Source organism: Glycine soja, chromosome 17 (genome assembly GCF_004193775.1).
Source record: "Glycine soja cultivar W05 chromosome 17, ASM419377v2, whole genome shotgun sequence".
NCBI classification, from domain to species: domain Eukaryota; kingdom Viridiplantae; phylum Streptophyta; class Magnoliopsida; order Fabales; family Fabaceae; genus Glycine; species Glycine soja.
The window spans coordinates 4,376,388-4,401,070 of NC_041018.1; the positions used below are offsets into that span (position 1 = coordinate 4,376,388).

General features: G+C 32.4%; 1 protein-coding gene across 9 annotated transcripts in view; it reads right to left on the reverse strand.

The window, feature by feature from the left end:
- Nucleotides 1–24,683, reverse strand: part of LOC114393717 (calcium-transporting ATPase 8, plasma membrane-type-like) — a 29,900-nt gene that overhangs the window by 4,361 nt on the left and 856 nt on the right. For 3 of the 9 annotated variants that reach the window (XR_003662584.1, XR_003662585.1, XR_003662583.1), the window contains exons 1-34: nucleotides 17,805–17,929; nucleotides 17,532–17,707; nucleotides 14,699–14,815; nucleotides 14,580–14,616; nucleotides 13,154–13,263; nucleotides 12,933–13,064; nucleotides 12,753–12,842; nucleotides 11,200–11,269; nucleotides 10,895–10,965; nucleotides 10,687–10,770; nucleotides 10,532–10,609; nucleotides 10,373–10,444; nucleotides 9,186–9,269; nucleotides 9,024–9,106; nucleotides 8,508–8,616; nucleotides 8,328–8,383; nucleotides 7,909–7,951; nucleotides 7,743–7,826; nucleotides 7,247–7,387; nucleotides 7,088–7,153; nucleotides 6,903–7,001; nucleotides 6,643–6,753; nucleotides 6,235–6,405; nucleotides 5,674–5,733; nucleotides 3,910–4,074; nucleotides 3,719–3,835; nucleotides 3,275–3,373; nucleotides 2,883–3,020; nucleotides 2,689–2,789; nucleotides 2,276–2,321; nucleotides 1,964–2,098; nucleotides 1,393–1,500; nucleotides 837–928; nucleotides 459–623 (exon numbers count right to left, since the gene is read on the reverse strand). Coding sequence is in view for 6 of the 9 variants with exons in the window: in XM_028355126.1 (XP_028210927.1) it covers nucleotides 533–623; nucleotides 837–928; nucleotides 1,393–1,500; nucleotides 1,964–2,098; nucleotides 2,276–2,321; nucleotides 2,689–2,789; nucleotides 2,883–3,020; nucleotides 3,275–3,373; nucleotides 3,719–3,835; nucleotides 3,910–4,074; nucleotides 5,674–5,733; nucleotides 6,235–6,405; nucleotides 6,643–6,753; nucleotides 6,903–7,001; nucleotides 7,088–7,153; nucleotides 7,247–7,387; nucleotides 7,743–7,826; nucleotides 7,909–7,951; nucleotides 8,328–8,383; nucleotides 8,508–8,616; nucleotides 9,024–9,106; nucleotides 9,186–9,269; nucleotides 10,373–10,444; nucleotides 10,532–10,609; nucleotides 10,687–10,770; nucleotides 10,895–10,965; nucleotides 11,200–11,269; nucleotides 12,753–12,842; nucleotides 12,933–13,064; nucleotides 13,154–13,263; nucleotides 14,580–14,616; nucleotides 14,699–14,815; nucleotides 17,532–17,707; nucleotides 17,805–17,886 (3,318 nt within the window). In the remaining 3 variants the exon portion in view is untranslated. Of the gene's footprint in view, nucleotides 1–196; nucleotides 624–836; nucleotides 929–1,392; nucleotides 1,501–1,963; nucleotides 2,099–2,275; nucleotides 2,322–2,688; nucleotides 2,790–2,882; nucleotides 3,021–3,274; nucleotides 3,374–3,718; nucleotides 3,836–3,909; nucleotides 4,075–5,673; nucleotides 5,734–6,234; nucleotides 6,406–6,642; nucleotides 6,754–6,902; nucleotides 7,002–7,087; nucleotides 7,154–7,246; nucleotides 7,388–7,742; nucleotides 7,827–7,908; nucleotides 7,952–8,327; nucleotides 8,384–8,507; nucleotides 8,617–9,023; nucleotides 9,107–9,185; nucleotides 9,270–10,372; nucleotides 10,445–10,531; nucleotides 10,610–10,686; nucleotides 10,771–10,894; nucleotides 10,966–11,199; nucleotides 11,270–12,752; nucleotides 12,843–12,932; nucleotides 13,065–13,153; nucleotides 13,264–14,579; nucleotides 14,617–14,698; nucleotides 14,816–17,531; nucleotides 17,708–17,804; nucleotides 17,930–18,101; nucleotides 18,195–18,805; nucleotides 18,919–20,768; nucleotides 20,853–20,974; nucleotides 20,994–24,683 lie in introns of those variants that run through there. The other 6 variants (XM_028355129.1, XM_028355130.1, XM_028355127.1 and 3 more) reach the window with 6 other exon arrangements.

A 24,683-nucleotide genomic window follows, 5' to 3' on the forward strand; every position in this document is an offset into this window, starting at 1 on the left:
TTATTTTTTCTTTGTTCACATTTCAATTGCTTTTCTCAAAATCTAATTACTTCTAAAATCATCTTAATTTTTTCCTTATTTTTTTTAATTAATTATACCCAACATCCTCATAATTGGGTATATCTACTTAAATATTTTTTCTTTGTTTTCCAAATTTTATCTAAATTTAAAAATACACGTAAAAGGCGTAATAAGATAGAAGCTAAATTGAAACAACGAATTGGAAGGAATTATCATACATCTCTGCAACTCGTCAAATATAGGAAAATATAAATCAGCGTTTGTCAAACTGAAAATACACTGGTGGTAAAAAAAGACTAGCTGAAATTCCTCGCATATGATAAATCTAACCTTGTTAGGACCTAAGTATAAAGCAAATCCAACTTTTGTATGGATCTGTAGAATCTCTGTACAACTAACTAGTATACTATTTTCCATCACCAAGGATGTAGTTAAACCTGTCAATAAATGAGACGGACGGGAGAGTGAATCAGCAAAGACTCTGCTGAGAAGCCTCAGATTCCATCCTTCTTTAATTTTGTCTACGAAGACATTTTCGGAAAAAGTTACTGAGTTCTGCCTCTGGTACTGGTATCAATTTTCCTACCACAGCAAGAGGCCAGCTGAGGAATGGGGAGCAGGGGAAGAATCAGTTAGCATGCTCGCACAGTTCAAGTACTCTAGTCTATATTAGCATAAATGCATCATTATCCTTCGAGTTATACATATACATACAGTATTAAAAACAATCAAGGCCCTCCCAAACATCCATCAAATGCAATCTCAAACAAAAACTCATCGGAGAAGAAAATAGCATACAAAGATCACCAACTGACCTGATAAATGCTATAATAACAGAAATGAGCCACTGCTTCCAATTAAGCTTGGCTGTTTTAGTGAACTTCCCGAGATATTCAATGATGACAATCTGAAAAAGAGTAACAAAGTTTATGGTAGCCCTACCTATATGTTGTAAGTAAAAGCAAACGACTAGAGAAGACTTCTAACATGACTAACTAGCGTGCTTCAACACTATGGGCCTCCTGTTAAAGTAAACCCCAGAAGGGAGAGGAGGAATAAGGGCAGTTTGGGAAGTGAAGTGGAGAAATATGTTCTGCATGTCTCAAACAGAGGGGATACTAAGCAGCAGGATATTGGAGAGGATGACGCAGCAAGCATGAGTGGGGCGTGAGGGTGAATTTGAAGGGAGGTGCAGGGGGTACCATCATTTGGGGTCACTAATGCCAGGGGGCAGTGAAGGCACTAATTCTCTTGGCAGTTTTTGTTTTACCTTTCTGCATCTAAATTTTCTACTATTTCCATTGTAACCAGAACCTGGTTCTCTGCAATTTTCCTACCGTTTCTATAGTAATATCAGTATCTATTGCTAACCTGAAGCACAACAGTTATTCCTACTATCCCCATGAAGAGGTAGTTTCTTGTGACTCCCTTGAATATGTTGAATTTATCAGGCTTTCGGGCATTAAATTCATTAAAGACCTGCAGTTTTGGAAGAATATTTTCTTTGTCATCATTTAAATGAAAAAAAAAAGAAGTGTAATTACAAGATGGCTACCAATATAACTACAAATACAAGGTGAGGAATGAATTGGAAATGAATCCATAACCTTTTTCTGACATCAAAAAGATTTAGCAGCAACGAAAAACAGAGGAATCCAACATTGATACACGAGTAACCAATATGAAAATGGAAAAGAAAATATGAAAGAAAACGTGGTAGACTTTATTAGGGATTGTAAATTCACCATGAGCTTAATCACAACTACTATAGAAAATAAAGATGATAATTTTCATCTTTAAAAAGACATAGTAACTTCCTTTGTTCTATAATTTGGTTTCCAATTAAGGTATAAATAGAAAAAATTAAATATGAAATGTAGTGGCCTGCCACTGAACTTAGAGCTTTATAATTTCCCATTAATTGGTGACGAGAAGAACTTACTTGACAAAGAACAAATGCATTAAATATCAGAGAGTTCTTCACTTTGATTGCAGGGCGGTTGGGCTCATCCCTCAAAGCCAGTAAGCTCACACCTCGGAAATTAAGTATAAGCAAGACGGACACTTGGTACATAGCCTGAAAGATTCCAGCCATTATTGATGATTTAGAGACAGCAGAAATAATAAGCATAAGCAATGTATTACAGTTTTAACATTCATTTGCTAGTTGTTTGTGACTTGGTCCACATCAAGATAAAATCCCTGTCAGCTCCAATGACCACAGGGGCGCTACTAAATGAGAAACAGAATTCACCTGTATCAGCAGATTCCTCCACATAATATTTGATACAAGAGGTTCTCTGTACAGCAAAAAAGATACAGTCAATTTCATAACACAAAAACCATTAAAAAAAAAGGCACTGCATCTGATGTTCTGGTAATGGAGCTTCAACACTAGGATTGCCCACAAGCACATTATGTAAAATCCATGCAAGCTTAACCAATTCAGTATTCACTGGAATCTTTATATAGCTTTTGGCTGCTGATTATTTTGAGAGTGATTCACAAAACTTTTTACTGCATCAATGTTTTATTACTTGCTCACTTTAATTGTACCCTGCTGTTTTGGTATTTTGTGAAGGATATATATCACTTTGATCTTTTACATTATTCTTCTCTCTTTAATTTTCTTGCTTTCATAAAAAAAATGATGGAAAAAAAATTGACCTTCGACCCTTTGGACTTTGATCCATCAGGGAATCAGTTGGTGGTTCAGTTGCCAAGGCTAATGCTCCAAGAGTATCCATGATAAGATTTACCCAGAGAAGCTGTTGATAAATTAATGAAGGTATAGTTCATAAGGATAGCCTTCTGAATAAATGAGGGAGCACAAACCAGTTAGAGACAAATAGAAAGCAAACCTGTACTGTATTTAGTGGGATGTCACCGGTGGTAAATGCAGCAACAACATTTATAGCAAGTGCTGCTATATTGACTGTAAGCTGAAACTGGATAAATTTCTGAATATTTGCATATACAGACCGCCCCCATTTGACAACCTGAATTGGCGAAAGAAATTGAAAGGCAGTACCACTTATGCTTCAAACATCAATTCATAATCAGCTTACATAAAATAATATCAGGCTATGGGATACACCTTAATTCTATACCTCTCACAAAACAAAAAGTATTAAAAAAATTACAATTCTGCATTTCAAGTAATGCCAGAAATAGTCCTTCAAAAGGTAGATGTTAAACATGCATCATTTATAAGAACAGTTCAAAATCTTCCAAATAAGAAATGAGGACTAACCTTCACAACTGAAGCAAAATTGTCATCCAAAATAATGATATCAGAGCTCTCTTTAGCAACTTCTGTACCTTGGATACCCATTGCAAGACCAATATCGGCCTAAACTCCAAAAATAGAGTCACAAACACAACCATGAAAACAAAAACTAGTTCACATAATTTGAACCAAAAAATGTGTCAGAACAATAGATTCTAATAGAATATAAAATTAACACAGCAATAACAATGTTGACATCGGTCATACTCGCCTATTGTATCATTATAATTACTGTCATCATCTTAACATGTATCTAAGATAAAAATAAAAGCACATGCCTGAAAACATAAGTATTGGAAAAAACCGAAGTCCTATATAAGTGGGGGACAACCCTCATCCTATGAACTAGTTTTTGGGGTTGAGTTAAATCCAAACCCACATCCTAAGAATAAGAAATGCCTTGCAAACCTCATGTAGTGCGGGAGCATCGTTTGTTCCATCTCCAGTTACAGCCACAACATGCCCCTTCCTCCTCAATGCTTGCACAAGCAAAAGCTTGTCATTAGGAGATGACCGTCCCATAACCTATTACATAGCATAGACACTTAATCTAGTTGTCCAAACAGTTACATCGCTAAGGCTTTATAGTTGGATTATACCAATATCTTTTCAACAATATCTGCTCTCCCTTCATCTGTCAAGGCACGAAATCTTTTTCCTTCAATGATGATTGGTTCTGTAGCATCAGAAATTGAACCAAGTATTCCACATTCCACAGCAATTGCTCTTGCAGTTTTAACGTTGTCACCAGTGACCATTTTTACCTGGGACAGAAATCCAAACCAAGCAAATTAGAACTTTTCATAAGAATAAAACTGCACATGCCTTGCATACTTTCTTAACCTAAACAGTGCTCATTTTGCATGATATTGAACATCAGATGAACCTATAATAGAAAAATTGGCCATTGCATTTTCGTCATATCAAAAGCAATGACAGATTTTTAAATATTAAAAAAATCAATTCACATAAAAGGTACCATAAGGGACTCACTAGTATCATAAATCCATTCTTTTACATCTAATAACTAGTGTGTCTAAAACCCCTGCAGTTCTGAAGGTTTACCCTCTACGAGAAACATAATAACTAAGTCTCAACATTCCACCATTAATAAGAATAGTTACGATAGATGCAAAGATTTAATAAATTGTACTGTAGTTTTTAATTCATGAAATTCATATTAATAAAATTAATTTAGATAGAATATATCAAGAAAAAATTAAGATCATTACATCTTATCTTCACCAGAGATGCTACCAAAATCATATAAAAATCTGATAGATATATAATTGGAATACAGCAAGATAAAACCATTGTTGCAGCTGAAACAGTGTGTCTCCATAAGTGCTGTCAGGGCCCTACTTACCCTGCTGGCAATTTCAGCAGCTTTTTACCAGCAATCAGCTCAGGTCACAGGGAAAGGGGGTGGGGTACTCTGGATTAGGTTGGGCATTGACTATTAGCATATCTGTGGTCTTACAAAATTAAAAACTGGATTGTCGAATTAAAGACATTACTGGATATGTGATTACAATAACCAGTGATTGTCCTGGAGAAGTGAAGTAGTGGACCAATGGGAAAGGAGCAGTAAGAAGGTTAAGTTAACTTCTGGGATGAATAGATTATGCCTAAGTCAGAGCCTGGTATTTCCCTACAGCATGTAGCGCAGGCTAAGGCCCCTCATCTCACCCAAGGTTTCTTCATATAAGGAATGCTAGCAGATTCATTGGCGGTTACTGAATCTTATATTCTTGATGAGCATGTCAGACAATGAAGACTGTAGAGGATTATAACACATATGATGCTTACTAGCTCTTATTGTGATAAACAAAGAGAACCTTGCCCAATAATAGAAGCCTCAAGAGGAGCATGCAAAACTCTGTAAGCCTTGGTGATGTTACTTGACTATCCTCTAGTGGAACAATTTGGGGTTTCAATTTTCTCAAGACTCATAAGGAACAGCTTAGACAAAAGGAAGAGAGAGTTAATGCCACAGGGCATGTTTGGGTAAATATCTTAAATAAGCACTTATTCAATAAAATTAAATAATAGCTTATTCATCAGCTTGATTGTGAAACTAAAATAAGCTAAAAAGAGCTTATTTTGCAAATAGTATGGTGAGTCCCACCATTTTTAAAAACATTTCCATGCTCTTTTTCTCACACCAAACACCACAAATTAATTTCATCCTCTCCCCCCCTCCTATTTCCCTCTTACCAAACAAGGGCTAAAAGTCATCAATGGGTGGAAACATTGGCCGCTTAGCAGTACAAATAGAGTACTATAACATGTATACTCGTCTCAATAACCACTATCGCTTAATGGAACAAATGACTTTCAACATCAAAAGCATGTATTAATACCTCAACCCCAGCCTTTTGGCAAAGCTGCACTGCATCTTTGACACCAGGTCGACAAGGATCCTGCATTTCAATGTATAATGGGCATAAGACAAATAGTAAGAACATATTGAAATGATAGAAATTAATGTGTGGAAGTCATGCAACAAAATGAGTAAGAGTAGTGCTAGTGAGATTCAACATAAAACTAACAAAAAGGAAAAAAATGTGAGTATATAATATTAGACAAGAACACAATCAGGACGTATTAATACTGGTAACATAACAAAGATGACAATGCATTACGACTAAAGGGTTATAACTTGGAAGAATAGAAGGAGGACAAACAAAATAGCAAGGTTTGACAGTTACAGGCTTACAGCAGTTACTTAAAAGATAGATGGTGGGATGTAAGGCAAGAGGTATAATTCTGAGAAGATAACAATTGTGAACTGAGCATTAGCTCTATTCATAAAGGTTCATATATCAAAAACAGCTCCTTTCCATTCTTTCATTCTATGTGTTAACTCTCTCATTCATGGGTTCCCAACTCCATGACAATCTAATTTCTAGAGGAAATATTACCTTTAGGCCAATAATAGCCAATAAAACAAGATCATCCTCTGGTAATGACCAGTGAGCAAGTTCTTCCTCACTAGTTGGAACATTCTTCATTTCATATGATCTATAGGCAATCGCAACACAACGTAGACTATCAGCAGCCATATCTTCAATAGCTTTTTTAAAAGTTGACATCTGCGAGCCAGAAAAATTTAATTAAGAGAACATTATCAAAATCAGTCAAAAACAAGAATCAAATTCCATCCAACAGTTCATGTAATACTTGTATTTGCTTTTTATTTCATGAGTGTATGTAATGATAAAAGATACAGAAAAGAGGAGTCATAATAGGAAAACTTAGCAAAAATTCTATTAAGATATACCAATGCCTTTGCTTAACTATTGATCTAAATATTTAACTATTTCCTCAACCTTTGCTTCATCCATCTCCACCAACTGATCATTAGCATCAAAATACCGTGTACAGCAAGCTAGGACTATCTCAGCAGCACCTTTCCAATGTATATGGACTTCAGAGTCAGACTGCGGAAAAGTATAAAATTATTAGCAATAGTGGTCTGGATGACAAACAAAATATAGTACATTATTATATAATATATTAGCTCCCTAATCAGTTTAGAACAGAAGCAAAAAATTTACATATTTGAATTAAAATGGCAACAAGGTATTACCACCCATGTTGCAACTCCTCCTCGCTTTTTGTCTGAATTGAATGGGAATACATGAATAATTGATGACTTTGATCTGGCAGTGTCAAAATTCATCCCAAGCTGAAATTTGATCTAACACTCATAACTAGTTGTAATTGCATAAAACTCCTTAAAATGAAGTTGAAATTTTAAGTTTCAAAAAAGACCTTAACTCCCCACTCTAATATTGCCTTTTCTGTTGGTGATCCAGAAATCTCAACATCATTACCACCCTGTTATGAATAGAATCATTCATAAAGTAGTAATTATTTTTTTTTTTTGGGGGGCGGGGGGGGACTGAGCAAAGTAACACATTTCTATCATACCTCAGGGATATATACACTTCCATTAGTGTTCTGTGCAACACCTTCAATCAGCAAAGAGCAGAGCATACGAGAGAACTGTGATACATCATGAGGATCAGCAATCTTCTTCCCACCACCAATCCAAGCCTCAACCACAGTCATCTATCTCAGAATTTAGGTGAAATTAAAATTTGCTGGACACATTATTATCTTCATCAACGCCAACAGAAATAAACTACTTCCTAAAACTATTCGCCCAAAATAAATAGTTAATGATCAACCCTCAGACCGTGATCCATTGCCTATTTGTGTTAGTTTGATAAGATATCACATTGACAGGTTAGTTGAAATTCTTAACTCCTAATCTTACAAGTTGATATGTTTCCTACTTGACATAAGTTGGGAAGCACATATGCCACAATAGAATTAAAATATTTGCAACAAGTGCTCTCCAACAAGTATGTGTAGCTTACCATAAATATTATAAATAGGGTTTCAATACTGAATCAGAACTAACCTGATTCATAGTCAATGTTCCAGTCTTATCACTGCAAATGGTTGTGGCTGACCCCATTGTCTCACAGGCAGAAAGCCTCCTCACCTGCAATTCAATGTGTTATATCAAACAGCATTTCTCAAATAGATATGCCAAAATCCTATAGCACAAACAAAAGTTGGCATACCAAAGCTTTATCTGCCATCATTTTTTTCATTGAGTAGGCAAGTCTATAAAATAGTTGATGTGAAACAGTGTTAGTAGAGAGAAATAAGATTTAAAGAGAGAGAGAGAAATATCGTAGATATTAAAGACCATATTGACAATCTAAAATGGATAGAATAGAGATAATGGGTAGCATCATATAATGATAAGAAAATAAAATTGAAATTAAAAAAAAAGCCATAAGATAGAAAAATGTCAGAAAATCTACATTGGACCAATATTGGGTACACTCATTAAAAGAATTAAGGATCAAATCTATATATCATATTAAAGTACAAGGACAATGATATTGTTATACATAATGTGCAGTAGCAGCAATGTTAATGTTATCACATATCCATCAAGACTAGGTAAAATCTAGATAAAAATTATCAAACTTACGTTAAGGTAACTGCTAAAGGCAGCCCTTCAGGCACTGCAACCACTACAATGGTGACCTGCATATTCAACGGATTACAACCACCTCAGTTATTAATGTTATAGCTTGTCAAAGTTTATGAACATTTATCTGCAAATGGATCATATATGTTCAGGCAGTCTAGTACTTATCAATGCGCATACCGCGATAGTGAATATCTTAATTACTCCATCAATAGCATCACCAACTTTGGTCTTGCCCGCTATAAATTGAACACTTCCATCTGGGTTTCTAGTGTGCCCAGAGAAATATCTGTGCTTATAGGTTGCCATTTCAGAAAAATGTTCAAAAAAAATTAAATTGCAAATTATACACTTCAACTTTGACCATTTGGCAAATAATCCTGTGATTTCCTGGTTGGCAAGTAACATGCTTAAACTTTCAAATTTCAATATATGGCAAATAACCAATATTAATTTTGGCAATTAACTCAACAAATGGAAAATTACCCTTGCTTTCAATTTTGGTAGTTAACCAAATGAGTTAGTAGAGAATAAACCATATGCTTAAATTTAAGCAGGTTTTGACAGAACTGAAATCCCAAGGGATGTTAACTACAAAGAATACACCACAGGGTTCTATTTGATACAGGGTCAGAGTTAAAGATTTGCAATTTAAACTAAAATACAATTAAATCATAGAAAGAAACAGATAGAAACCTGGCCAGTAGCACCATCAGAACAACGACAGCCACAGAGAGTCCAACGATACCAATTAAGGTAGCAAGACCATTTAAGCGTACCTATATTGAGAACTTTATATAGGTTAACATACTATTAGGAGCAGAAAATAAAAAAACAAACTGCATGTAAAAAGGGGACCTGCAAAGGAGTTTCTTCACCATTGTCTTCTGAAATGCTGGCCATTAGAAGCCCCCATTCAGTATTAATACCAACAGCTGTTACCTGAGGAAGGAGAGCAACCAACAAAGAAACATCAGGAAAAAAATCTGTTTAATCAATAAAACAGGTGGACTAAAACTAAAAAAGAATAAATATAATCAATTTAATATATTCAACTATTGAAAGAATTTTTACCAAAAAAAAAATATTCAAAGAATTTCAGTACAATTTAATACATATTTCACCCCTCTAATTTCTCTCTGCCTCAGTTGTTTTCAAAAACCAAACAGGGAATTAAATCCCTTACTGAACACAGCATGCACTAGATGAATAATTGACATCATTTCAGAGTGACTTTTCCAGGAAAAAAAAAATTCCTTAGAGATCCAAATAGGAAAAGCTTCCCTGTAAGTGCACAGTTTTAGTAAAAACACCATTTTAGTTTCTGAAAGATTTGAAGTTTGTTACTCTTAGAATGTGGGTTTGGGCCTAACTCAACCCTACAAAACCTTCATAAACAGCATGCACTAGATGAATAATTGACATCATTTCAGAGTGACTTCCAGGAAGAAGAAAAAAACAAGAAATTTCCTTATAGATCCAAATAGGAAAAGCTTCCCTGTTAGTACACAGTTTTAGTAAAACACCATTTTAGTTTCTGAAAGATTTGAAGTTGGTTACTCTTAGAATGAGGTCTTGGGCCTAACTCAACCCTACAAAATCAACTTATAAGGTGAGGATTACCCCCAACTTATATACTTCAATTTGGCCGTATCACTAGCCGATGTGGGACAAAACCACCACCCTCCTAGTTGCACTTCAGGCAACCCCCAAAGAGGACGCAACTAAGGCGGGCTAAGGGGGTCCACAATTAAGGCGGCCTTCCAACAATTACATTAATCCCTAAAAGCTGAAAATGTCAATCAATTTAGTTCATTTTAGAAACTAAAAAGATGTCAAAAAAGGACTAAATCAATCATTTTTTCATCTTTCAAGGACTAGTATGGTCCACCTCAAATCTTTCAAAGACCAAAATGGTGTTCTGAACATATTTGGATCCTTAGAACAATTCCCATCTAAGCTATAAGGGTTAAGGTCCACTTATAGGTACATCAACATCCACTTATAATTACAAATAGAAGGAAAAATGAAAGTCCAAAATTTACCAGCATAGTTCCACTGCCATCTGCAACTTTACATCCAGAAATCAGAAAAGGATCACTAGAATTTTTTTCGACCTGCAAAAAGAAAAATTATTATCTACTTAGGAAAAGAGAGCAGTAATTAACCTTATTATTCTTCACAAGATAGAAATAAACACTTACAATCTTGCTCTCCCCAGTCATACTTGATTCATCAATTGCAAGAGAGTGACCAGTGATCAAAACTCCATCAGCAGGGACCTAGAAAAGATCAGTTAAGAACTAAATAACAAAAAATTCAACCATTAGGCATGATATGCAAAAATGACAAGACATACCTGATTACCAATGTTAAGGGGTATAACATCACCAACAACAACATCATATATGGAGATCTCGACTCTTCTACCATCTCGAATAACCTTCTCAAGCACAAATTGAAATATGAAGTTAATAATAATAATAATAATAATAATAATAATAATAGTAACAACAACAACAATAATAATAATAATAATAAAAGTATTGCTAAGACAAAAAACAAACCTCCAAATGTATGTTTCTTTTGTGCTCATTTAGGTCTTGAAACTGAAGAGACTGCTTATAATCACTTATAGCTACGAAAGAGGAGGACAAACAAAGGAGGGTGTTTTGCCCGTTAAAGGAGAATATTATTAGATGTATAATTATAATTATTATGATAACATCCATAATAAATGACAGTTGATAATGGACTTGTGTCTACACCAAATGCATTTTATATCAAATAGAAAATTCAGAAGCAGAATCTTAAAGCATGTAACTAAATGCTTTAATGCATTATCAACTTTCCAAAGGCACTATATCAATACCTGTAACAAGAATAACAAGAATAACTGCAAAAGCAATGCTTCCCCCGTCATACCATCCTTCCTTAATACCCTGAAACAGAATTAATTCTGAACTTGATAAACCTAATTCCTAGGTTTAACAAAAACATGTTCCTAATCCCAGATTATGAAGGGATGAACTGAGAAATACAAAGGAACACTAAAGGTCAAATGAATTTGTCGATGTTACAAGATAACAGTCAAAAAGCATGCAACTTTTACATAAATCATAAAAATGTGGTGATTAAGTCTTGAAGCTCTACCAATACCTTACAATTCACTTGGAACTTATCAACCAAAATATGCTCAAAAGTCATAAATAACCTCCAAAAGCTCACAAATCCAAAGTTTTCCATTCAGATAGGATAGGACAGATTCAAATAATATGCAAAGGTTGGACTTGGATCAAATTAAACATTCATGAATACACCAAATTCACACCACTGACACCAAGCTCAAAATTCCAGTACTTGCATGAGCTACTAAATTTGTGAATACTTTTTTTATACACCTAACTCCATGTACAAAATTTATTAACTGCCTTTCCTGATAGGCTGATACTGACCAAAAATTAATCCCCCCACCCACCCCAATGAGTAACACTGGATAAAAATTGTCAATAAGGAAGCGTGTACTTAACCATCTAGCTTTCATAACCATCAGCAGATTTTATTATAGAAAATATCAGATAAAATCGAACCTATACAGTCCAATACCATCATTTTAAACTCTGCAACATATAAAAGGAGCCTAATAAATGTGTGTTTGGAGTACCTTATTTAGTGTCCAAAACAGCTTGCAATCAATTCTTTATAAGAGAACTTTTGAGAAGAAGAAAAAATCTCAAAAAGCAATCAAAAGTCAAAACCAAACACACTATAAATCACATAACAGCATCCAGGCTGATTTGATTACTTAGTTTGCCAAGTAACAGAATGGATGGTCTATTTTTTGTTTAAGCAATATTGATTTTTAAATGTAGACTGCAACTCAAGAAAGAATCCTGATCTATTAAATATGAGTACATTTGTTTACAAGCAAATGTTCCCAGTTTCCACTACATTAGCCAAATAAAAAGCACTTGCATATAGTTATGTACTTGTGCTGGTAGCCTGGTATACAGATGATATCACGATACTGGTCGGATAGCTACTAAGCTAACTGAAGGGTTGTACACTCGAGATCTATATAGCATTTTAACAAAAGGAAAGTAAAACTGTCTAGCATGCAACTGGCATTATCCAAGAATAGCAATAAGGAAGAATTACAAGAAAATGGGCAATAAGACAGCACATGGTTGGAGGATGAATTTTTGTATGTGGGCTGAGTTAGTGAGGGGGGGGGAAATACAGTAATTAAAGACAAGTGAAAGTTCAAGACATTAATATTTTTATGCATTTTTTTTTAAAAAGTGTATGTTTGGAATGAGACAAGTCCACTGTCTCCACTAAGTAAAAAACAGACTCCTGACAGGACTTTCTTTTTCACAATATGAGAACAAAGAATTGCATCATAACTTTGTCAGCCAATCTCACCTCAGATTTTATCCCCAGTGCTAATGAAGCCATTGCAGCTACCATTAAAATAATCAAGGTCAGATCCTTGCAAGCATCCCACATAAACATCTAAGGAAGGCAACAAAAACAAAGACATCAGTTCAATAACCCTCCAATAAAAAGAGGATTATCAAATGCTTAATGTGCACCAAAATTTACCAAAAAACTTCTTCCACTCTTTCGTGGGTAGTTGTTGGAGCCGAATGCACTCCTCCGTTTCAGCAAGTCAGCATCATCACTCTGAATCCCCTTCTCTAAATTGGTTTTCAACAAATGTGATAACCCTACAACCTTATAAAGTGATTCAGAAGAATCACATGAATATTATGACACTAATCAATACAATTCAGATTTAAGAAAAATTTTCTCAGCACAATTACCCCTCCATTTTCCTGTAGAGCAGTAGCATCACGGTCCCTTGAAATTGAAGAAAGTTGTTCTTGTCCAACCGAAAATTCTCCAGTGGAGCTTGAAGGAGATTTTACAATTCCTAATCCCAACAGTTAAATGCACTGAGCATTGATATTGAAAAGAAAAAAAAAATAGTGCCTATGCTTTTAATATACCAGGCGAACTAACTCAAAAATAATTTAATAAAGATCTAGGGAGCACCAAGCATCAGCACACCAAAGCACTTTCAACTTTGTTATTTAAGTTCAGAATAAAATTAATACTACAAACACCTTTTATCACTGTTAAAAAGGATAGCAGTAGAATCCCAAAATGATAATCGTGCCCAAGACTCTAGGCCTCTAGCATTAGAAAGATAATCACAAATGATAATTGGATATATCCAGGTAACACTTTAGACTTAAAGATAATACTACAAACACCTTATCATTGTAAAATAGGATAGCACTAGAATCCCCAGATGATAATTGTGTCCAAGGCTCTAGCACAAAATCAATATCACAAATAATAATTGGATATATCCTGGAAATAGTTTAGAATCAATACAATAAAACAAGCACGGAAACACCTTTGATCATCATAAATTGATGAAAGACAAAAGGGTAATGGAAGACAAAAATGAGAACACTTTTGATGAATAAGACCATTAAAAATCTCTGTAAGAATAATTATTAAACATTATTTATGCTAAAAACTAGCATGTAAATATATAGTAACAAAACTATATAAAAGCGAATGAGCAAGTCATAAAATTACAATTGAAATGTTAAAAGGAAGTTAATTTGCTAAAAAGATAATTAGTTCATATTAAAACAACATGTCAGGCATCAATCTTGGAATAAATATCAATAAAAACCTGCTATGTCAAAACAATTACAACACTTGACTTCTAAGCTACAGGCTTTCCAGACAAATATGCAGCAACTCACATGAATATTAGGTCATTAACATTAACACGGCTTATCAAGGGAGATCAGTGATACCAAGGATATATAATTTCAGACTTTTTCCAGACCATCATGCAGCTAATCAGGTGATGGTATAGCAGTAACTAAAGTGGCCTTTCTTTATGAGCAAAAATGGTGCAAAAGTACAATAAACACTAATCGATTATGTTCACCAACTACTAGAACTGACAACCTACATAGCCAAACAGACCAAAGTACTGAACTCATACAGATTAGCAGAATAAAAATCAAAGAAAAAGATATACTGTATAAGATAAGTAAAATAACATTAAGAGAGTAAATTTCATAAATTTTAGAACAATAATAAAAATCTAGTTACTTCTAACAAATTAGGAGACAGGAGTAAGTTCTAAATAGGAAAACTAATGTGAATTACTAGTAAACTACAATTTGGAGACATAATAGTGAGAACAATCTAATGACTCACCATTCATTTGCCCAGCTTCCTTGAATCGATATGCGGCCTAATAGAGTAAATTAATTAATTAGTTCACTTAACACATGCAAAATGAGCAATGATAAAGAAAGTCAACTCAAGAACCGAACTTGAATGGCTCGTGTATGCACTATAACAATTCTTAATACTCGTTTCTTCTCTTCTTCTTTCTTTAAGTCCAAGGTGTAACGAAATCGACGAGAAGCATTGAGCACAAGTGCGGCTTGCTGAAACACAAAAGGAATTATTGGTCTGGTCATTGAACAAAGCATTGTCTACCAAATAAAAAAAATAAATGCACAATGTGTCAAAATAGTCAAATATTCGTAGCAATTGATGTTAACACAATAATTGTAACATGGAACTGATACTGCTGAAATAATATAGAACGATGTCTTCAAGTTCCTGATTCAAGATCAAGAAAATGCTCTGTATCTTGTCTTCAGCCAGTTTTGGAAACAGAGGTTTTCATTTGTTGGAGAATAATTACAACTTCAGAAGAGCCATCATAAAAATAATGCATCTTTAATCTTCAAACTAGCATGGAAAAGTCAATTATTAAGTGTCTATTAGGACCAACAAATTACCAGAACTGTAGTAGTACTCAGTTTCTTTTTACAAACTTAACTTTTTTCCCATGTGAGAATGTTAAACTTTTCTAGTAATTTAATGAATTCTTTCCTTCCAGTAATATAGGAAAATTTCAAATGTCAGAAGAATTAAGACTTGACTTAAAAGAGTTGATAGTCAAGCTTAGTGCTTTCTTCTTTTTGTCTTCCCTACAAATGCTTATCACTCTAAATTCTAGTCTCCAATTCCATTCTTGCTTTATTTGCAACTGTGAATAGCATCAATCCTCCTAACATTTAAATCATTACCTTTTGTCCCATTAATTAGTGCAGTATCCTTCAATGTCCTTTACAAGAAACATATGGACTTATCTCACTGTAGCTTCCTAATTGATGCACTCTCCTAACTATCTAGTGTCCAGCAAACAAGGGGTCTAATTCGTCTTCAACCACAACTCTGTTAAAATAATTACAGGAATATTTCCTCCCTCTTGGCTTCCGTACACATCAATGGTTGTCAATAAAATTTGAAATGGATGCAACACAATCTTCAATCAAAATATTCTCTGCTACCAAGCATAGCTGGAGTTAGTGTACAAATCAAAGGATCAAAGCTGGCCTTTCTGCCTCTTATGTTCTTTTCCCAAAATTATGAGGCAGGGTTAACCCCTCACTACCAAGATTCTCTAGAAGGATTAAGAACTGAGCTTTTTGATGTTGCTGTCTATAGATAGTAAATATCCTGGACTGCTGTTGGTAGTCCTGGCAGCACGTCAAATATCTTATTTGCAAGTATAGAAAGGTATTCAAAGTAATACTTTCTATGATTGACTGATCCAATCTTGGTAAACAATGGTAGTCAACAAAGTGCCAAGAATCCAATCCTTTGGACTACAGTGTTTCGGAAGAGATTCACAAGATGTTCAAAACAGTACTGAAGATCCCAAAACTGTGCTAATTAGAATTTGTACTGTGTTCTCTTGAATACTCTAATCTACTCCAGATTTGTTGTTAGAAATGTTGAATCTTTGGAAACAAAACTTCATTCCACTCCCTATCTTTCTAGTAGTATTGTATATTTTAATCAGTCCTCTCCTTCATGCTTTGTGGAGAGTGTCCTTGTTCCCGTGTTTCGTTGATATTGAATTAAAAATGCATATATATTAAACAAACATAACAAGAAATAGAACCTTGTCTAGTCTCATACTTTAAAACTATAATTCTGGAGCTCTTAATGGCAAATTCATAAGAAACAGGTTGTATAAACTTGTCCTATAGCCCACAGCAGAAAAGGAACTTAGGTTTGACAACAAATGAGTACTAGTATAAGTTCAAATCATTGCGTCAATAAATATAGATAGCTGCATGAATGCTAAAATCTTGTACTAACAGGGAAGAAATTTCCACTTCTTCCCCATAGACCTTTAAATGAAACAAAACTCAAATTTATATTGCTATTACCAATCAGCCAGTACTTGAACTTTGTATTTTTTGAGCCATTTTGATTATCTACTTATCTTTTCAAACATGTCTCCCTGAAACCATACGTCTATCCAGTTGAGGCTTCATTTGGGGAATGGATCATCTCATTTGAGTTCAAGAGACCCTAAACAACACCCCAGTTGAGGCCCTATTTTCTCCTTGTCTATGTCTCTCTTCACAAGACCGTAACACATGAAAAAACTCACTAAGAGGATCCACTCCCCTTCTGCACTGTTAATTTAAATCCTGTAGACCATTAAAATGAAAGGAAGCAGCACTCTCTCTTGCTCTCTCTCTCTCTCTCTCTCCCTCCCTCCTTCCTTCCCTCTCTCTCTCTGTGTTTGTGTCAGTAGATATAGTAAAGTTTGGCAAAATATATACTGGTTGAACAAGTGGATCCCCCACCTATATATATATATATATATATATATATATATATATATATGCAGGCACTCACATACAGAAGTGATAGGAAGGGGATGGCACCCAAAATCCTACAAGACAAGGCACCAATAGCCTGCTAGGGAGACCAACAAATGCGCAACCCACAAGATTATTGCATAGGCTAAAACTGCAAACAGTTTTAACTAGCTTCATTGAAATAGTAATCCATGCCCATGAGGGAGATTTAAGATTGACCCAGGAAGGGTGAAGGGAGGAAGGAGAGATCGCGGGTTCAAATCTCAAACTGACATTTCTAACAAAACTAACAAATTAAAATTTGAAGATAAATAAAAATAAAAATAAAAGTAATCCATGCCCATGGGATTTATATATTTATTCAGTAAAAATTCTAAATCAAAGAAACAGTATCAATCATGTTATTATTATTAAAAATGATATGACAATAATAGTAACAGCAAGAAAGTGACTTAGAAGAGTTGACACATACCCTCCAACGCCTGAGGCGTTGAACCGGAGCATTCTTTGTTCTGGTAACGTCAAATGGATCAGCAGAAACGTCTCCATCATCAAAATCAGCAGAGAAGCTAGCAGGAGACCCAGCTTCTAAATCACGCGGCGTCTGGCTGCCAGGAGAACCCTTGGAGAAACTCATACTTCCAAAAACTGTCGCAGGAGAGATGACACCGTCACCACCTAATATGCCTCACGACTACTTCACAGTATATTATAACAACCATTTTTATCATTTAATTTCCACTACCTCTCTCAGAACAAACCTCACCCGATCGCAAAAGAAAACTAAGTTCAGTCTTCCTACTTTGGAATTTCACACTCCAAAACATGTTCGACAAAAAAAAAAAAAAAATCAGTTCAAATTTCCACTGATATTTGTCGTTTCGTTATAATTCAAAGTCGTAGTTTACCAATCACTGGTCTCTAAATTCAAATCAATCATTTTCAATTGCAAAGTAAATTATAAGCTTATATAGTGATTAGTGCCTAATGTACATTATAACTTTCTTATGTAGTAAGTAAGCATAGTGGCGCGTGGACTTACCGGGAAAATAAGAGACTATTTAGTACTCTGATGGTGAATTGGTGATAGTGGTATTCTGGTTTTCGTCTTCCTCTTTCTCTGCAACCTGAAACCCTTCCGAGGAGGAAACGAATATTATTATTATTATTATACTAATAAATAACGCAAGCGCATCTGAAACAAACAACAATTAAATTTAAATTTCCATTTCCATTCACTAGATTTTCACCTTATGCAACAGAATCCCCAAAAATAGAATATACGTATCGTTTCCCCCCTTGGACGAAATTTCGGTTCACGATTTAAGTGCAGTATTATTCAGTTACGCGCCAAATTATATATGCTCTTATACTTTTTGTCATTTATTATAAGATTGTTTTATTAGGTTTTTTCTTCTTTCCAAATTCTAATAGAAGCCTTTTGGTGTTATGAGTTGATGCAGGAAAAGCAAAGGCGACGCTTCCTGTAGTGGAAAGTGTGTTTAATGGCCACAACAGCACGAGAATCAGAACCTTGACTTTAGGAAAATATTGAATATATTGCAAGAGATTATTTATTTAGTGTAGTGTTGAAAGGGACGAATAACTAAGTAGTGGCAAGTGGAGCAGTCACTAATGCTAATGCGTGGGATTGAATGATTCGCATTTCACAGATGACACAACTATGACGCACGGCACCAGAAGAAGAAGAAGAAGAAGAAGAAGAGGTGAAAATTTTAGTGTTACCTTTCTTGTTTCTGCTCAGTGAAATCACACAAAGGAACTGAGAAACCTATCAATAATTGCAAAGCTAACCCACCCAGCGCGTATGCTAATTTTTATTCATAGCTTTTGTTCTCACGCTGATGTATCTATCTCAATTTTTATTTCATTAAATCTCTCTATAAATTACCTAGAGTATACACCTTATTCTCTTAATTATGAATGTTTAATATTCTTTTTTAACTCCTTTTGAGGCCTATTCCACAATTTACACCCTCTTCACTAACTAATAAAAAAGTTATTTCTTAAACAATAATTATATAAAGTAAATACTTATCTTATACAGTACATAAACTGAATTATTAGTAAATACTAAAATGGAATTAAGATGATAGTGTAAAAACATACTAATTATTCTTCAATCTTTTAACAAAACTTCAGCAAATAAATTTTAAAAATTTGTTTATGAAATAATAAAACGGAACAAACAGAGACAGTGGGCAGAAAACAGTTCAAGAGGAGGATATAAGGGTCGTCAAAATTAATTGTTTCTTAAATCTTAAATTTTGGGTAAACAAAGATGGATCAAATTTAAAACATGATTGAAGGATGGGTGGGGCATGGCCGCAGCCCGCATGGGATGATGGGATCATTCAGCGGGGGAAAAAATATTTGGTTCTTCAACGTTGGAGAAAGACTTTTTCTTTAAAGTCTATTTGGCACGCAAAATAAGAACTAAAATTTAGAATTATAATTTTGTAAAAATTGAAATTAGTTCAAATTATATTTTTTTTGTATTTATACGGCACAAATATTTAGAAATTAAAATTTTAACATTAAGTTAAATTATAATTTTATTTTGTTATTTTAATTGACAGTAATTATGGGTGGGATTATGTTGGAATTAAATAAAAACAATATTTGTCCACACGTGATGATTGAAAAAATACAATGATGAAAGCAACAGTGACATAAAAGTGATGGAGGCAGTAAAGATTTTCTACATCAGTTTAGAATAAGTTGGATTAAATGTTTCATGAATAATAAAAGAGGAAAATAATTATGAATTTAATCATATTTTTTTAATAAAATTAACATTTTAACAAATTAATATTTATTAATAAAAAAACATAAATTTAGAATAATGTAGAAGATTATATTGATCAGTGAAATAGTTAGAATATTGATGATGATATATGTAAGTAGGGAATAATACTGAATTTCTCCTTCTTAAGATAATTTTTAAGATTAAGTTAGATTCAACGGGTTATTTTAACTAATTTATCTTGATATAAAATTATCTTTAATAATTGTTATAATTACAAAAAATATAACAATGATACTAACAATAAGAGAAATGAAAGTGAAAAAGTCCAAAAGATTTCCCAGCATCGGCTTAGAATATTGTTGAAGATCTCACGTCATGACTTGGAATATGATTAAATTACTTCTTATAAAACTTTGAACAATCACAACAAGTTTATTGTTTCTGTTTCATAGCAAGTGTTATGAAATTAATGTTAAAAATTAAGAAACACTAGACAGACAAAACAACAAGGAAGCAAATAAGAAATTTTATTATTATTAACTAAAATACCTAAAACGTAATTATTTTAAAATTCATTGGGATCTCAATTCACTAAAATAAATGACATATTATCAATTACTCGTTATAAAAAAAACATTTTTATATAATGTTAATTGAACCAAACTTTTCCTTATTTCACGTCACACTGTCCCTCCTAATTTTATTTTTAAAAAAATGAAAACATTTGAAAATTTGAAATCTTTATGTCGGTGAGAGGATAAGAGTTAATTTTAGTTTTAAAAGGTTACCATTTCACATAACACAAATTAAAAATACTACACAGATCAAAATTTTCCTGTTTCAATATTGTATAGTTGAATTTAAACACTATCCGCACCACAATAATAAGACGGGTAGAAGTAAAAGATTGGTTAATTAAGACTTAAGAGAGATTATTACCTTCACAGAAAGATGGTTGAACTATTTATCCTTGAGCGATATGTTCATAATAACATTTGCAGCTGATTGCATTCACAATAACATCTGCAACACCATATAAGCGATGGTTCATTCTCGATCTTTTGTAATCAACAATTTTGTTTATGTACAAAAAAGAACCAATAGTACAAGTACCATAAAAAAGACTATTAGAGTTTGAATTTCACCTTATAATACATACATGAAATGGAAGGCACTAAAGTATGGAAGTATAGAGATAATATTTGAAGAATGCAGTTGCAGATTGCTCATTTTATTTGGTTATGCAGATGTTGACATATATCCCTCTTTCATTGAAACTTCCTTTAATTATTAACTTTGTTCGATTAGAGGATCAAGTAAGGTATTGTACTATAGCATGTATATCGACTTCACTAACTGGACCCAGACATGGCTTGTCCTCCTGGGAAGGAAAAATGCTCTGATTTTACTATGGTTTTCTGCAACTAATAATCTAGTATTTGAATATTAATTCCTTTTATATAAATTAAAATCACCAAAATGACTTTTATTTCTTTTAATAAAAAAATACACGCAATGGAGAATCGAGTTCTAATATGTATAATTCAGTTGTATGACATCTGTCAGGCATTTTGTCGGCAAAACAAATCTTCTCCTAATGGAACATATTATCAAAGATTCAATAAATTCAAAAATGAAAAATTCAATACTAAATTTAAAAGTCGTTTTATTTTAAGTTGAACCAAAACTTCATATTTTTTAAATAATATTTTACTCAATAAGTTTTCACACTTATCTTTAAAAAAATCATAGAATAAATCAATTAAAACATAAATTTGAATATATATACTTCAAGACAGTAGGATTGATGATTAATTTAGATTTTAAACTTGTATGTTAACGTGTTGTGAAAAAGTTATTTAAATTTCTATTCCTTATTGCATATTTATGAAGAATAATTTTATACTGGTTTCTTTGTGTTCTAGATTCGAAAAGTGGGGCTTCGATATACGGAAGTTGATATGTTCTTGGGGAGGTGTTTTTGTTGTGTTGTTTTACGGGTTGTTGCAAACTATACAGGTTCTTAGTGTTTTCTCTAAGGCTTTTGTACTTGCTGTAAGGCTGTACTGTGGGCACATCTTGTGCTCTCTTTATTCTTAATAAATTTATGTTTGCCTTTTTCAAAAAATTATTGCATTTAATTGAATCACTTTAAACTAGTAATTTGATGTGTTTCATTTTATTGAATTTGCATATTATTGGCCATTGGGTAATTGAGTTTATGAAAGGTTAGATATTTAACAAGTTATCATATTTTAAAAATAGTTGATTTTTGTTTTTCATTATGATATATATTGATATAGAGTAATTATCAATTTTATTGATAATTAATATATATTGAAAAACTTATTATCCCTCTTCTATAAGAATTCAATCTTGAGACTTTACTTAAGAGATTTAAATTAAATCTCAGTCAAACTAATGATGTGTCAGTATTTTGAATAGTTGATTATTAACCATTAATCATGTGTTACTAATGTATAAATAAACAATATATGTATTGATAATGTAAAAGTTTTTTTTCAAACTAGATGTTAACATGATATTTAATACTTAAAATATTTATTTATATCTATAAATATGTCAGTTATTTTTTTTAGTCCATGTATTTGTTTATTTTTGTAAATATTTTTTTATTTTTCGTGTTTGTAAGTTACTTAATAAATCTTATTGAGTGATTTTGGAAGTGATGCATTTTTTGAAGAGGACATGAGACTGTATGCTCTCCTATTAGAGATCTAACAATAAATCATTGAATATTTTGACTTTATTTTTGCATAATGATAAATAGCATGTGCTTTACATTAAGATACATTTTCATGTTGGTTGGCAGGTCTATCTCTATCTCTATCTCTTAGAAGTATGCAAAATAAATTTTAATAATTTTTTCAACTATGACGACAAAATTTATAAGAGCATCTTTAATGGAAAAATTCATTTTAAATTCTTAGATCACTTTTTGTGAGTTTTATAATGTCACATAGGATGCACGAATTTTGTTCATTTTTTACTCTAATGATAGATTTTATTTTGCATTTTTGAATAATTTTTTGTGGATTGTACATTTAAAATTAGTTAGGAAAAGAGATATTAAATAATAATATTTTTTGAAAAAAAAAGAATTCTTAAGAGTTTTTCTCCTAAAACTCAACTTCCGGTTGAAGAACTTTAAGCAAAAAATAATGATAGATGTGACAGACAAGCATTCTCATTAAAAATGCTCTAACTTGTAATGAAACATCCAACCATGAACATGACTACCTAAGTGTTGTTGGTTAGTGCTTTATTGCTAACATTAAGAAGCAAATGATAATTTATCGAAATGATACTTGAGATGAAACACATACAAAAGTGATTTCATTGTTAGTATATGAAATATGGACCAGATTATTAAGAGGAAATCTAATATAAATATTATACTAAAGTGCACCAAAGAAATTTGTAATTTAATTATTCAAGAAATAATATGGTTCAAGAAATAATATGGAAGTCAAGTGGAAGATTGTTGAAAAATTATATTTTCTTATCTAAAGTGAGATTTTATTTTAATAACAATTATATTAATTGTTTATAGTTAGTTAATTTTATTTTAAGTGATCTAATTAAATGAGTATGTTAAACTACTAAAATGATGTAATATTAACTTAATGAGTACTGAATATCTTTATTACCACACTTTTGCATATAGGGTAGCCTATATTATGTCAATAAATAAAGAGCACTATAGTTATGGTTCTTTATTTATCAAGTCATATAATTATATTTCTTCTCCGGAACTAAAGATAGTCACAAAAGTCTATTTAAGGAATAAGAAAAGATACTTTAATTGAGAAGGAATCATAAAAGACCAACACTTTCGTTTGAGTTGTGACTTTGGTTCCTTAAATTCTTTCATGTTATTAGTAAGGTTATTTAGAGCATCTGGAATGATGTTTATATAAGTAACTCAATTTATAGTAACTCAATTTTAAATAATTTAATTTTTTTAATGAGTATTTTTCTTAGTAAGTTACTTAACTCATAAATATTTTATTTTTTTTCTCCTATATTAAATAATTCTTTTTAATTTTAACCGGTTCAAAATCATCTGACATCCAAAAATAATATATTTTTATTAAGTAACTTTCATTATAGATATTTTAATAGTTATAGAATTAAATATTTATTTTAATTTTTAATAATCAAACATGTTATAGGTTTTAAGACTTTTAATATATGCATTATATATATATATGAGCGCATGTGACTTTTTTATTTCCACGTACAAAAAGAATAAGAAATATTAAAATTCCAATATAATAACAAAACAAAAATAAAAAACATACCAATCATTCAGTCCAATTTAAACTATTTTTAATCAAATTAGGTTTAATTTAATTTAATGTTATACTCAACTCTATTGAAGCTTCATTAATTCAATTTAAAGTTTGAATTTGTGATTTTATTTAAGTAAACAACAACCGATGCAGCATTGCGAAATTTTTTTTATTATGTTATTAGTATAAAATATTTATTAATTTTATTAATAATTAATTTTTATTGATTATTTTTTGTGAGATCTCTTCTTTAAACCTTATTTTTTTCATCCACAAGTGTTGAACTCGATTTCTTATTAATAAATAAACTATTAAATATTGAATATTTTCAATGATTTTGATATACGTTTTCTCAATCCTCCTATCTACCATTTATTTGATCTATTTTGTTAATCAGGGCTTGTAGTTGTCTGTTTCACATATACTCTCCTAGCAATATGTTATTACATTTTCTACATTAGATGTTACTTCAAATCTTTGTTTTCAAGTGCACTGTGCACACATTTCTAATTATATCTTGTTTAGTCTGTTCGTTCAT